The sequence below is a fragment of the Belonocnema kinseyi genome, chromosome 10, assembly GCF_010883055.1.
Source record: "Belonocnema kinseyi isolate 2016_QV_RU_SX_M_011 chromosome 10, B_treatae_v1, whole genome shotgun sequence".
Lineage (NCBI taxonomy): Eukaryota > Metazoa > Arthropoda > Insecta > Hymenoptera > Cynipidae > Belonocnema > Belonocnema kinseyi.
In genome coordinates this window covers 46,779,508-46,794,386 of record NC_046666.1, presented here as the reverse complement: position 1 = coordinate 46,794,386, position 14,879 = coordinate 46,779,508, and the positions used below count along the sequence as shown (strand labels likewise).

At 28.7% G+C, this 14,879-nt stretch overlaps 1 protein-coding gene across 1 annotated transcript in view; it reads left to right on the top strand.

The window, feature by feature from the left end:
- Nucleotides 1-464: 464 nt before the first annotated feature.
- Nucleotides 465-14,879, top strand: part of LOC117182195 (homeotic protein Sex combs reduced-like) — a 75,885-nt gene continuing 61,470 nt past the window's right edge. The window contains exon 1 of the mRNA XM_033375258.1: nt 465-1,330. Within this exon, the coding sequence (XP_033231149.1) occupies nt 517-1,330 (814 nt within the window). The 5' untranslated portion in view covers nt 465-516. The remainder of the gene's footprint in view (nt 1,331-14,879) is intronic.

The window sequence follows — 14,879 nt, the reverse complement described above, 5'->3', positions numbered from 1 at the left end:
ACCGGTTCCGAGGATCGCGAGGTTCAGTACGATACCACCACCCTCCGTGCACGCACCGCGAGGATAGTCTTGAAGAGGGACCAGTGTAGTGAAGAAGACCCTTTGGTCCCAACGTTTTTTTCGATCCGCCCCCGTGCCATTTTGGCCCCATTCGGCTAATCATCATCGCAGTGGTAGCGGTACTCAATGGAGCCAGCCAATAGGCCCGCTGCTCCCTGGGTCCCGTAATTGTGCCTCCTAAGGTCGTAAAGAAGCAGAAGACAGTTTTATAGCCCTCGACCCACGTGGCGCTCGTAAACCAACCCACCGCTCTACCCGGTTCTGCCGTTCTATTAGTCAACAGATCCTCAATTAGATGATATCGTGTAATAAACCCAAGTGAGAGTGACAACCTGTTGTGATGCCTTCTCGGTGAAGGACCAGCTTATCTCGACATGAGTACTTAACGATTTGTGATTGTTCGATCTGTTTGTGAATTTTCGAGTGTCCTACTGTAGTGACCGTGGAAGAACCAAGATGAGTTCCTATCAGTTCGTCAATTCCCTCGCTTCCTGTTACGCGAACCAACAACCCCAACAACAACAACCTCGGCCAACCCCGAACTCGCCTAGTGAACCTCTGCAGGCCGCATCGCCTGCGGGGACTGATTATTACAACCCCAATGCAGCAACTACTAGTTACCCAACACCATGCTATTCGCCCCAACAGCATTATCCCCAACATCCCTATGCAACCCCGGCTGCCGGAATGCAACATCCGGCACCTTCGGGGATGATTGACTATACTCAACTTCAGCCACAGCCCCGGTTGAACCCATCAACGACCTCACAACCACATGGATTACATCCTCAACAGTCCCATCATCCTCAGAGTCATCATCCCCAGCAGCTTCATCCGGACCCAACTACCCCTTTGCTTCAAACTGCTAGTGCAGCCTCGGCACCATCGACGTCGAGTTGCAAATATGCGGATTCGACATCATCGACAAGTGTCGCCTCTCCGCAAGATTTGACTACATCTACTTCTAGAAACAGTCCGACACCTTTGGTGGCACCCGGGACGAGTAAAGCAGCTTCAGGACTAACTTCGCCTCCGGGAAGTTCATCCAGGTCTTCGGCAGCGGCTTCGGCCTCTTCGCCACCGAGTGGTAGTTCAAGGGGACTGGGAGAGGGTAGTTCTACGTTAACGACTGCATCTTCTGCATCATCGCCGGCTAGTTCTACTTCCAGTACCTCCAGCACTGGAAACAACTCGTCGAATAAAGGAAACGCGAGTGGAGGAAACCCTCCTCAAATTTACCCATGGATGAAGAGGGTTCATATCGGTCAAAGTAAGTAAAACTTCTTTTTTGGGTGGTATTGTTAAGTGCGAAGTTTTGGTTCTTGAGGAATTAAGTGAACACTTTTGATAAGCGGTGATTCCAGTAATGTCCAGGAAATGGAAGTCGTTGGAAATGACTAGAATTATTCTGATCGGTTACTTGTTAGTCAGGGAAAATAAGAAAGAAACCTAGAGAAATTGAAAAATTGATTCTGATTTACAGACATTTTTCTTAGTTGAACAGATTTTTTTATGTTAGAAATGAGATAATACTGTATAATTAGAAAAATAGTTGATGATTTTAAAAAAATTATCAGAGTTTTTTCTTCCTTCTGAAAGTAAAATTTTGTATATAAAGAAGAAGTTGAGAAAAATAGAAGATTATAATTGTTACCAATGTATCAGCTCTATTTTTTTACGCAACAAAATACATTTTAAATTGCGGAAAAAATTCTTGTAAAGTTTCCTATTCTGAGAAAACGGAAGAATATTTCAAATATACAAATGTATTTCTATACTTGAACGAAATTCTAATTCTTCTTAGATGTGTTCCTGATATAAGTTCCTTGTGTATTTTTTAAGAAATAGATACATTTTTTCGTCACCGCTGTCGAAATTTAGTTTTAAGAGATCAGACAATTTAAAAAATTTTTAATTTCTTAATTTCTAGTGGCTATTCCTCTTGTACTTTTTCTCAATTATTTTATCTCATAAAAATAATTCTTGAACTCTAAATCTGATTCAGAGGAATTTGACTAACTTGAAAATTACCAAGTATTACTAAATGATACAGGAGAGCTTTTTATGAATTTTTAATTAAATATGACTCATTTCTTGTGAAATCTTCCATTAATTCCTCAGAGATGAAATATTTTCAAGTTCTATCTTATAGTGTAGATTCAATTTGCTAATGAATGTTGTACTGAGAATTAAATCTAATCAATTCAAAAGAGAGCTTATCAAAACAGCGACAGATGAATCTCTTCTTGGAAGATTTCTTCAAAACAAAATCTATGGAAATAACTTTTTGTATTTGCTTAAAATAAATCGATTTTCAAATTTTCCGAATAAAAAATTTGCCATAATTCTTTTCTTCCGTTCCTCAGAAGAAATATTTGTACTCAAAGTCTGATTTTTTATGCCATCGTTTAACAAGAATATTAAATTTGATCATTATAAGAATTATTTGAGTAGAAAATTATTGAGCTTTATTGACAGCTTTTTTATGCTTTTGAACCCCAAAATTCAGTAACACTGAAGTGGATAAACAAGCAATAATGTACGAACTTTTCTGAAAAAATTCCTTGAAGTCATCTCAACAATTTGTAAACAGCATATAAAATAATTAGTAATTGAAATGTTTTATACATTCTTTCCGAAAAAGATTTGAGTAAATGCATTATTTTTGCTGAAATTAGAAACAATTTCGGTTTGAATCTGAATCAAGTTTGTGATCAAATCTTAAGTGGGTCAAAAATTTTGAATTTAAAGTTCCCGTTATCTAAAAAGTGTTCCGCAACAGATAATTGTGCCAAAAACAGGAAAAGCCCCCAAGGATCGGGCCTGGAATTACGGTCACTTCCTCAAAATTCCAGCACATCCTTGTATTTCTATGGGTCTGCATAATTCAGCTCTAAAGTTTCTCTGAGAAAAAACCTTGTCTCTATCCATGTGTGGTCGACAAAGAAAAGGAAGTCACAAAGCGCACATGTTCTGTGTAAGAGCATCGCGCGGAACTTTTTTCCGTGCAGATAAATTCGTTTCATGTTCCCGCCATTAAAGAAAAACGAACGCGGACCTTTACACGCATTAATTTTTTAGTGTTGCGCAGCTTTTCTAAAAAAAAAAACATTAACATTTCTATGCGTTAATCGATTCAACTCAACCCGCTAAGTCCGTCACGAAAGAACCAAACTTCATTTGGATTGCAAACTGGACATGCTATTTTTGAAAAATTATAAGATGTCTCAGAGATACAAAAATATTATTGCAAAATAGTGTGATATAGGCATCAGATGTGTCATCTTGAGGAATTTGCATAATGTCTTATAAATGAGGATTAGTGTAAGAGTATTTAAGTTTTTAGTAAGGATTCAGTTTTTTTGAATAGTCATAGTGAGTCTTGACATTTTGACAAATGTTGAAAGAAACTGGAGAATTTAAAAGTTTAATATTTCGTGGTCATACTCTGAGGTTTCAATAAAGGATAAATAAAGTTTTACGATTACGTAAAAACCAACTAGAGATTTTACAGCATCATTTATATATGAGGATGACCGCAGGATAAATGATTGGAAGGGAATTAAAAGGATTTATGAGATTTTAAAGTATTTTGAAAAATACAAGGAATTTGTAAGGGCTTTAAAAAGTTTCCAGGAATTTCAAAAGGTTTCGAAGGTTTGTAAATACTGTAAAGTATTTTAAAAAATTCCAAGAAATTTTAAATAGATTTTAATCATCTAAAGCAATTCCAAAAGGTTTTAAAAATGTGTGTTTTTTTTCTCAATTTCAAAGAATTTTTAAGAGCATCATAAAATGTTAAGGGATTGTAAAGGATTTTAAAAGGTTTGAAATCTTTTGGGTGATTTTAAAAAAAAATCCAATGGATTTTCCATTTATGTCGCTAATTTAATAAGATTTCAAAGGATTTGAAATATTTTTAGGGTATTTCAAAAGATTCCAAGCCAATCTCCGTAGTTTCAAAAAGTTACAAGAAATTTCACAAGATACCAAAGAATTTTAGATGATACCAAAGAATTTGGCATATTAGAGGGAATTAAACATATTCCAAAGAATTTTTAATTTTATTGAATAATTTGAAGGGCTTTCAAGGGATTTAAACAAATTTTTACTTGAATCCAGAGATTTATTAAGATTTGCAACTAATTCAATAATTTTAGAGGATCTCAAAACCTCTTAAGATATTTTAATAAATTTTTCCGGATTTCCGGAAATATCAAATTTCATAGAATTTCTTGAAATTTTCTAATATTTAATTGGATTTCAAAAAATGCGCAGTCACAAGAACTGAAAATATTGTAGGTTTTTAAAGGTGTACACATTGTTTTGCAATTCATTTGAATTCTTTCGAATTTTTGGAATTCATTTCAATTCTTTTAAATTTGCACAATTGTACAATATTCAATGGATTAAAAAAAAATATATATTTTTTTAGTTTATCCTGAGGTATTTTAATCTCATTTTGAATTCTCAGGTATTTGATCAAAAATGGTTGAATTTCTTTCAACTTTTTTAAACTCATTTCAAACTTACTAAATTCAACGCAATTCTTATACTTTTAAATTGGTTCCAATTTACTTGGATTTTAAAAAATTAAGCTTGTATTTTTATGAATTTCATCGAATTCTTCTCATTTTACCTAAATTCCTGTAAATCTACTCCAGTTTTACTGGAATAAATGATTTTATTTATTTTTTTCAATACATTTGAAATAATTTCAAATTCATCTGCATTGATATTAATGTATCCTTAATTCTTTTAAATTCTTCAGAACTTTTAAGAATTCTAACGACATTTTCGAAATTCACTAGAATTATTCTAAATTCGCTGAATTCACCTTGAATTTTTATGAATTTCATTGAATTTTTCTCATTTTGCCTAAATCCCACTAAATCCACTCTAGTTTTACTGAAATAAATAAGTTTTTAATTTTTTCAATTCATTCGAATATATTTGAAAGTTACCCTAAATTCTTATTAATTTATCCTTAATTTTCATAAATTCTTTCGAATTCTTTAGAATTCTTAAAGACTTTAGAATTATTATAAATTTACTGAATCCTACTCAATTCAATACATTTTTTAAAGTTTATAATTCATCCTGAAATATTTTAAATTGGCCTTGAATTCTTAGGCTCTTTATAATTTCTTTACATTTTTTTCAACTTTATAAGTTACTAAATTCACCTGCAAATTTTATGAATTTCATCGAATTCTTTTCATTTTACCTAAATTCCCCTAAATCTACTTTAGTTCTACTGGAATAGATGAATTTCAGAATTCTTAAAAATTTATTTGAATTATTTTGAAAGACACTTTAAATTCTTATTAATTTATCCTGAATTCTTTTAAATACTTTACAATTTCTGAGAATTCTAAAAGAATTTTTGACAGTTTTGATATAATTTTTTAATTCGCTACAATTCTTCTAAATTTACTCGATCCTACTTAATTCAATATATTTATTATTTAGTTTTTGTTTAATTTAGTCCAAATACCACTGAATAACTGGATTTAAAAATTTGTTTTTCAATTTATTTGATTTTTTTAATTTACCTTCAATTGATTTGCTGTGTTATGATTTCGTTTAAATTCTCCTGTCATTCTTACATCAATTTCGGCGAATTCTTTTAAACTCAAAAGAACGTTAATGTGATTGAAGCTGTGAACGTTCAAATTAACAAAATTTTTGACTGATGACTTTGCAAACCAGGAAAAGTGCTAAAATGTTTGTTAATTTATATTGGAAATAATTTATTATTAAAAGAGAAATATAGAGCATAATCCAAATTGCAGTTGGAACAATATTTATGGGTAAAAACTTGACAATCCCCCCTCCCTACCCTATTAAAAAATTCCTTCTTTCGATCTAGTTTTTTTTTAAACCGCTCCCCCCAATATTAAATAATTTATGGAAGGCCCCTTAGAAATTATTCACTTTCGGTTAATTTTTTGGTTTTAATGGGTCTCTTTCAAGTGAATGATGCTGCGGCAGCGCTGGGAATAAATAAGAAAACTGTCAATTTTAATTTTAATTTGTTTTGTTCCAGTTGTAAAATATTGTATATTAAAAATGTTACAAGTTAAAAATTTTCGTCATTAAATATTAATAGTCAAGATGTCAAATTTTAATTTTGATTATTTGTTCTTTTCTGTAATAACAAATATTCCTACTGGAGTTTATAAAGAAGAGGTTCTTCTTTTACCAATAAACTTTTTTATAATATTCGGTATTCCAAAAAAACACAGAAAAAACAGAAGATAAATTTTACATCGATTTCCGATGAAAGATGTGCTGCAACAGAAATTAACTTTACAGGATAAACTTTAACCAAATATCGATTAAACTTTCTTTTGTTTATCCATAACAACACATCTGTTTTGAAGAATGCAAATTTATCGAAATAAAACTTTATCCTTCTAAAAAATCTCCTGCAACAAATTGTATCATTACTTAATTCTGTGAATAGACCAAATGATCAAAATTTAAAATCTTGAATATTTATTCACACTGGTCGGCACCTCTTTAACATACAATAAATTCTCAAATTAATGGTCTGGCAACAATTGAGTGAATTTTGAAAATGAAATTTTGCGGCCGCTCTGTTTAGATTCATAAATAAGACTATTCATCATCCGATAAAAATATGTTCTGAAGAGAAAAATGATTGTTTGGCGGAAAACACTTATGCGCAAGGTAGCGCATTAAATCAGCAGAGTGGAGATTCCGCGGCCGAATGTATAAGCGAATTGCGTCTTGCGATGAAGACACGATACAGAAACGAAAATACGGAAACAAGAATAGGCAGTTGGGGCAGGACGGAGCGAATGAATCCACCTGCCCCCGCGGTTCAAAGGAGATAAGACAGCGCTGGTTGCGTCCACATTAGTCGCCACTCGCCTTGTGATTTACTGTGCGGCCAGTATGATTCAGTCAGCGGGGAATTTGACGAAGAATTAATGGTATTATGATATCGTGTGTAACTCTATGTATGTGCGCAAGGCTATAAATCAGGCCGCATTGTAAGGCGGGGGGCCCTTCCTCGGCTCGCTCCCCCCTCTCTTCAGTTTGGCTCTCGGCTCGGCCAGTTCTGTTCTGGCCCAACCAAAAGCAAAGCAAAGGTCTTTCTTGTGCCTTGGCCTACTCGTTTCGATTCAGCCTGCAAGGTTAATGTAGCATCCTTTCCACCCTGGTCCTGCTTTATATTCCAAAGCTGAGAAACCGTCTTCCAGGCTATCGCGTCACTGCCTGATGACCATGGTCTTCTTCTTCTTCTCTTCTTCACGCCGAAGGTGTTTCCTGTCCTCTTTTCTTGTCAACCGGAGCGAATCTCAAGGATTCGCTATTTCGCACTCTTGTCTTTAAAATTTTCTTGCAAATGCTGAGAAAAATGCAGGTTTTCAGAATCTTTTCAGAAACACATTTTGAATTTCAAAAGATTCTGGACCATTGAGAACTTGTTGTACACTGTTAGAAGTTTATGTAAGAATTTTCAGACACGTCACTAAAGCTTTATGCAGAAAGCGTTTCTAAATTTTCCTAAACTGTAACAGAAATTTCAGCAAAGGTAACTCCATAAAACTCCAGTCACATGTTTTAGAAAATTTTGTTACAGTTTAGGAATTTTCAGTTACTGTAACTGAAAATTTCAAGAGGTTAAAAAATTTTTTTTCGGTTCTTTAATTTTTATATAAAACATGTGGTCTATATTTGTCCTGAGAATATAAGTAGCAAAAGAATATGAGTGAAATTAATACAAACCACTCGTATATAGTCTAACTATAATTTTTATTTTTAAGGCAAATTTATACTGCAAATTTATATTAAATTAATTAACCATACAATAATTTCTCAATACATTACGTGTTTAGAGAAATTTACTCACAAAATATATACAAAATTAAATTAAATTTTTTTATAAAGAATATTCGTATGTAATTTTTGAAAAAAATTCATTCGTAGAAAAATAGTCGAACCTTAAACCAAAGATATGAATTTTCAACTAAAATCTGAACGTTGCACAAAAAATAATTTCTTAACAAAGTGGTTCAACCAAAATTTTCAAAAAATAAGTTGAATCCTTAAACAGAGAGAAGATTAAGTTTCAAGCAAACAGTGGCATTTTTATACAAAATATGATTTTAACAGGAAGTAAATATTTTGCGAAAATTATACTCCAATTTTTAACTCAAATATAAGACTTTTCAACGAAACAGTTGCATTTTTATCCAAGAAAGCTGTTATTTCTACTAAAATAGATGAATTTTTAAATCAGAAAGACAAATTATCTGAAAAATAGTTGAATTTTCATCCAAAAAAGATTTCAGTTTGACTTTTCGAAATAGGAATATGAGTTTTAACTTAGAAAAAACTTTTCTGTGAAAATAGTTACGTTTTTTACCAAAAAATGTGAGTTTTCAACAAAACTGTTGAATTTTTAACACAGAAGAAAAGACTTTTAAACCAAATACTTGAATTTTAAAGCAAAACGTTGCATTTTGAGCGGATAAAGACGCCATTTGTAGTAAAATAGATGAATTTTTTAAATAAAAAGGCAAATTTTCGAAAAATAGTTGAATTTTCAACCAAAAAAAGATTTTAATTTGACTTTTTAGCTGCAAAATATAAGATATACAAATAATTAAATCTTCAATGAAACTAGTTGAATTTTCAACCCAAAAGGACAAATTTTCAATACAAACATTAGATTTTCGACCAAGAAGGATGCGTTTTCAACAAAATTGATGAAGTTTCAAACAAATAATTAAATTCATAACTAAAAAGGTAATATTGTGGAGGAAGCCACTGTAAAAAAATATATAAATACAAGGCAAATACAAATAAAAATACAGGGTTACCGCAAAAATGTTTTAATTTTCTTTAATTTCTCACTGACCAATTTTTCATTTTCCCTGACCATATTAATATTCAAAAAGCAAAATTTAAAAATTGTAACTTTTTTAACCTAGAATCTTTTATAAACGACGGTTAAAAATTACAGAAATTCTCTCAATTTTATACGAGTTTTGTTCCTTAAATCCCTGACTCTTCTCTAACCAATAAAATTCCCTGATTTAAAAAAAATTGTTGTTTACTGAAAGATTTTAACTAAAAATTATACTATTTTCATTCCTCAAAATTTTAAATGATCTATTTTTGAAAAATCTCATCGGAAAATATTTAATTTTTAACGTTTTAAAACTATTCTTCTATTAAATTTTATTCTGAAATCATTCAATTTGGAGATTGTTGAATTAAAAATGAAATTGTTTAAGAATTCTTTATAATAGAAATGAGACAATTATAATTTATATCAGTTCCTTTGATTTTTAATGATTTCATTTTTAGAATTCATAATTTTGATTTTTTTCCTATCATAAGTTTAATTTTTTCGATTAAAATCGAACTGGTTGAACTTCGAAAATTATAAGAAAAAAATTTTAAATGGTTAATTCATAGACGATTTAAATTTACTTGTGGTAACCTAAAAAGCTTATCGATTTTTTTATAAAAATTGAAATGGTTAAATTTCGAAAATTATGATTGACAGTTTAAACATCGTTAATTTCTAAACGAATACATTTACTTGAAATAATATAAATTTTTAAGGATTTTAGTACAAAAAAGTTTTCATAACACAATATTTCGCGACTTAATTTTTTAAAATTTATAAATGATGTTCGGATTTATTTAAGTTTCAAACTTCTAGAGTACACATTTTTGATATTTTTCATTTATAATAACTTTTTATTTTTAACGTTTTTTTGTTTGTTTGAATAATTGTGAATAACTGTGAAAATAATGTTGAATTTTTTTTATTTTTATTTTAGAAGAATTTGTCTAATCAGTTTTTATATCAATACATTTTAATGTGATTTACTGACAAAAAAGGTTTCTAAAATTTCAGAAGCTTTTTTAAATATATTTCATTTACTTTTTAATTTCAATTTGTCAAATTTTGGTCGTCGCGAAATTAAATTTATTAAAAATTAAAAGTTCTAACTTTTAAATTATAGAATTATAAATGATTTTTATTGTAAATAATACTATTTTCATTCCTCTGAATTTTAAATGATCGATTTTTGAAAATCTAATCAGAAAATATTCAATTTGGAGATTTTTGAATTCAAAATAAGATTGTTCAATTCTGAATACTTTAAATTTGGAATAAAACAAGCATAATTAATTTCAGTTCAAAATTTTTTTAAATGAATGATTAATTATGTAAATACTTAATTTGTTTTAGGATTACGCTTTCAAAAAATGTATCTAATGATATTTAATTCATTAATAATTATAATGTTTGGTAAAAAATCGTTTGGCGTATAGTAGACCAAATAGGGCAGACTGAGACAAGACCGACAGGTTAATATTCATTTATATATAATAAGTTTATAAGATCCGGAATTGATTATTTACTCTGAGTCCCACATTATTGCATATTATATTTCTATGCATATTAATTATTTTCATAAAACAATAACGTAATAATTTAATTATTTTCAACAAGCTGTATTTCGTCGGTATTGTCCCGCGACAATTGCATTGTTATGGTATTGTCGGGACAAGACACAAGACCGACTCAAAAATTTTTTGGTTTGATTCCTTGGCATTTTGTGTTTTGAAATAATTAATTTTAAAGTTAAACAGTAAGACATAGAATGTTTATTCAAAATTGTGAAAGCTGGGGTATAGATTTTTATTCGTTGACATTTTATGATCAAATTTATAGTACTTGCCACAGAATTTATGTTGTTGACTTAAATTAAGTTTTATTTTAATCATTTCTCGACTAAATAATGTTTTATCTACCAGAAAATCACATTTTCACGCTGTGTTTATTTCAATTAATGTTGCAAAATTTATATTCCTGCCAGAAAATCTTCCATTATTCAGTTGTCAAAATTGTTCTGTTTGTCAGTTTTCGTTTACAAAGTAAATTTTCAAGATTCAAGTTTATACCATTATTTCTTAAAAAGAATCGATTTTCTTACTTAAAAAATAATTGAAATATTAAAAAAAAAATAGAATACAAATTAAAATAATGGCGAATTTATTGTTATTTAGGCATGAAATTAATTTTTGAATAAAAAGAAAGGGTTCAAAACATTATTATTTATAACTTTAATTATACTTTCGAAACTATGCAGTTTTAAAAATTCTGTATGCATCATAAATTGTTATTAAACTTTGAAGAGAAAAAAACTGATTTTAATTTAATTAATGATATTTTTCTTACTGGTAACAATTTTTTTAATAGTGGAAGGGGTTTTAAAACTTAGTAATTGCATATATAATAATAATTAATAAAAAATTGATAATTAATAAATTAATCAAAATCCAGATTTTTCACTATTTAAGAATGCTTTTTGTACATATTTTAGTTAAACATCATTGCAAAAAATTTAATTGCTAACGTTCGTATCGTTTAAGATGGTGGAATTGTCAGGGAATTTTTATTATAATATATAAACTTAAATAACAGTATTTCATTATTTTTGAAAGTAGCTTTATATTACTGAATTGAACTTTTTTGTTAAAAATTCGTTTGTTTTTGTTTAAAATTGAATTTTTTAAACTGAAATTTAAACTATTCTATTTTTCGCTGAAAATTGATCTTTTTTGTTGGAAAATCAAGTATTTAATTGAAAATCCGTGTATTTTGTTAAAAAATGGTCCGTTTTGTAAAAAAAAAAATATTCTTCTTGAACAGTCATCTTTTTACTTGATAGTCGAATAGTTTGGTTCATTTTTTTTCTTTTATCACTGAAATGCCTTTTATAGTTGAATATTTAATTCTTTTATTGAAAATTCGCCTTCTTTTTGCTGAATTCAAATATTTTTTGATAAAAATTACAATATTTTTTGTTTGACAAATCAACTATTACAATTTCTTAAAAAAATGTATTTGTTTGTTTGTTTGAAAATTAATCTCTGTAGTTAAAATCTTAACTATTTTGTGAATATTTTATTATTTCACTATTCCAGATGAAAATTTAACTATGATGTTGAAGATTTGTTTTTTAATGGTAATTAATATTTTCAATTAAAAAGTAAACATTTGAAGATTCATCATTTCAGGCAAAAATTAATCGCTTTGTTTGAAAATTTAACGGCTTTGATGAAAACTTGTTTTTTATTTTGAGAATTAATTCTTTAACGAAAAATGTAACTAATCCAGTTTTAATCCAAAAAAGAAAACCTTTGCTAATCCAGTTGAATATTACATAATTTTAAATGGAAATTCATCTCCTTGGTTTAAAATTGATTTTTTGTTACTGAAAATTCAAGTAAGTTAATTTATGTGCAACATTTATCTTTTTTATTTGAAAATTCACGAATTTGGTTAAAAATGGTCAGTTTTTGCATAAAAATAATCTTGTAGGTTGGATATTTAATTATGCCAGTTAAAAATTCATAATTTTAGTTGTGAATTCATTTTTTTGTTTCGAAGTTCAACTATTCCAGTTTAAGATTAATAATTTTAATCAAAAATTTATCTCTTTGGTTACAAATTTCACTCTTTTGTTGAAAAAAATTTTTTTATGTACAACATTAATTTTTTAACTCAAAATTTAACTAATATGAATTTTGGTTAAAAATTGATATTTTTCGGGTAAAAATTAAACTATTTGCTTAAAAATGAAACAGTCTGCTTTAAAATGGAATGTTTTTTAGAGACTATTCTGAGCTGAAAAATATCATAGATTCAAAATATGAGTAGTTTATACATTCACTAAATTTTGAATTATTGTTGAAATAAATGTACTTTTAGGACCAGATTTAAGAAATGATTAATTATGTTATTATTATTTTTTATTTATTTAATTATTCGATTGTGAAAATATATCTAGGAATATATTTCAATATAATTCTTCAAATCTTTGCTAATTAAAAATATCAATTAAATCTCAAGAAACAACATTATTTATAATAAACTACTATGCAAAGTTAAAAATTGAAAAAATCTCGAATTGTAAGGGAATTTTTTTCCAGAATTTGAGAAGAAATTTCTTTAAATATATTTTTTTTCTAGAAGTCACTTCATAAATTTTATTTCCCATTTGAAAAATGAGAGCGAGTCTGTAAAATTTGCATAAAAACGAAAAATACGTTTTTTGCTCAACTGCAGCATGTTCTCACCCTAAGAAACTAAATAATCACGAATTCTAGGATAATTAAACCCTCTACAAGGGAAAATAAACTCGTTTTTCACGCCATTCGACATTGCGTTTACGAAATCAAGCCGTAACATTTCTTGTAAAATCCGAGGATGATGTGTATGTAAACTTTGAAGGAGGGTCGAAGTGCCAAGAAAACAAACTTAATTCGCGTGCCAGGGGCAAGCAAAAGATTGAAAATACTATCTGGATGAATAGTTTTCATGGTTTCCAGACGTAAAGATTGCAGGGTTAAAACGATCTATTTAGAGATTTCTATAGAGATCAGCCACGCTCAATGGCGTAATTATATCCAATCTTGAGTAGCTTGAATACTAATCAGTATAAAATAGCGTCGATTCAAACCATAAATTATTCCTCAGACCCATGGCCCAGAGCCTAAGTACTAAGTGATAGTCAATTGTGAAAGACTTGTGAGAAGTGAAGATCTGTTTTTAACTTTGATGACTTGGTGATTTCTGCTACTGGAACAATGAATTAAGGTCGACATTTTTTTTTAAATTCAAGATCTATTTATCCTGACTTAATCTTATTTTGATTAATATCTTATACTTTCTTATAAATTACTGAAAAGGGATAAATTAGTTGTGTATTATTTGACTAATGATTACTTTTTAAAGCTCTTCATCTAGGACGGTTGCTAGAGAGATTGATCAGCAAATTGGGTCAGAGTATGATAATAAAACAAATTTATTTTAAAAATTATTTTTAATTAAATAAAAACTTTAATCATGGGTTATGATACTTAAAATATGAAGATTTATTAGATGCTGGCTACAAACGGTTCACTGGTAACAAATCCTATACAAATAATACAAATAATTATTTGTGTATTTTTAAATACTTGTGCCTAAGTATTCAATTTAGGGTTCGATTATTCTTAAAATATTTTGAAAACTTTTAAATATTTGAAAAATTCCTTATCAAATTAATTTCAAATTCTTTGAATGGGTTAAAAAAAATTATTCCGTTATAAGCAATTTAAAAATAATGAAATCTCGGAAAATCCCATACATTTTTATAAAATCGTTTAAAATCTTTTGATATTCCTCATAATTTTTAAGCTGTTAAAAGAAGTTGAAATCTTTCAGAATATTTCGCAATTTCTAGAAGCCCTCTGAAATTTCTTAAAATGTTTAAAAATCATTTCAACATTAAATATCCTGCTCCAAATAATTTCGTTGCAAATTTGCAAACACTGAAAGTTGAAACATAACTTTTTTCAAAAAGTATTTCCATAACAGTTCAAAACCTTGAAATTGAAAAAATCACCTAATTAAAAAAGAATCGAATTTACAAAAGACGATGTTAAAGTATTAAATTTAATAATTCTTATTATAGAGAATTATACATTATAAATTTGTAAATATTGGCAATGTTTCAAATTGGGATGCGCTTTAAAATTAAAATGTATTCAAATTTGAATCTTTATCAAATTTAATAACATAAAATTTTAAAAGAAACCAAATTCGTAATATAACATCTTAATTTCTCAGTACAAACCAATTTTACGTTTTTGAAAAGTCTCTATATCAGATCAAATAACATTTTATTAATTTTGGAAAGTTTGTTAAAATTTCAACTATTTCCTTTCTTTATTAAAATTGATATTTTTCCAAATGACAATTCATTTTTATC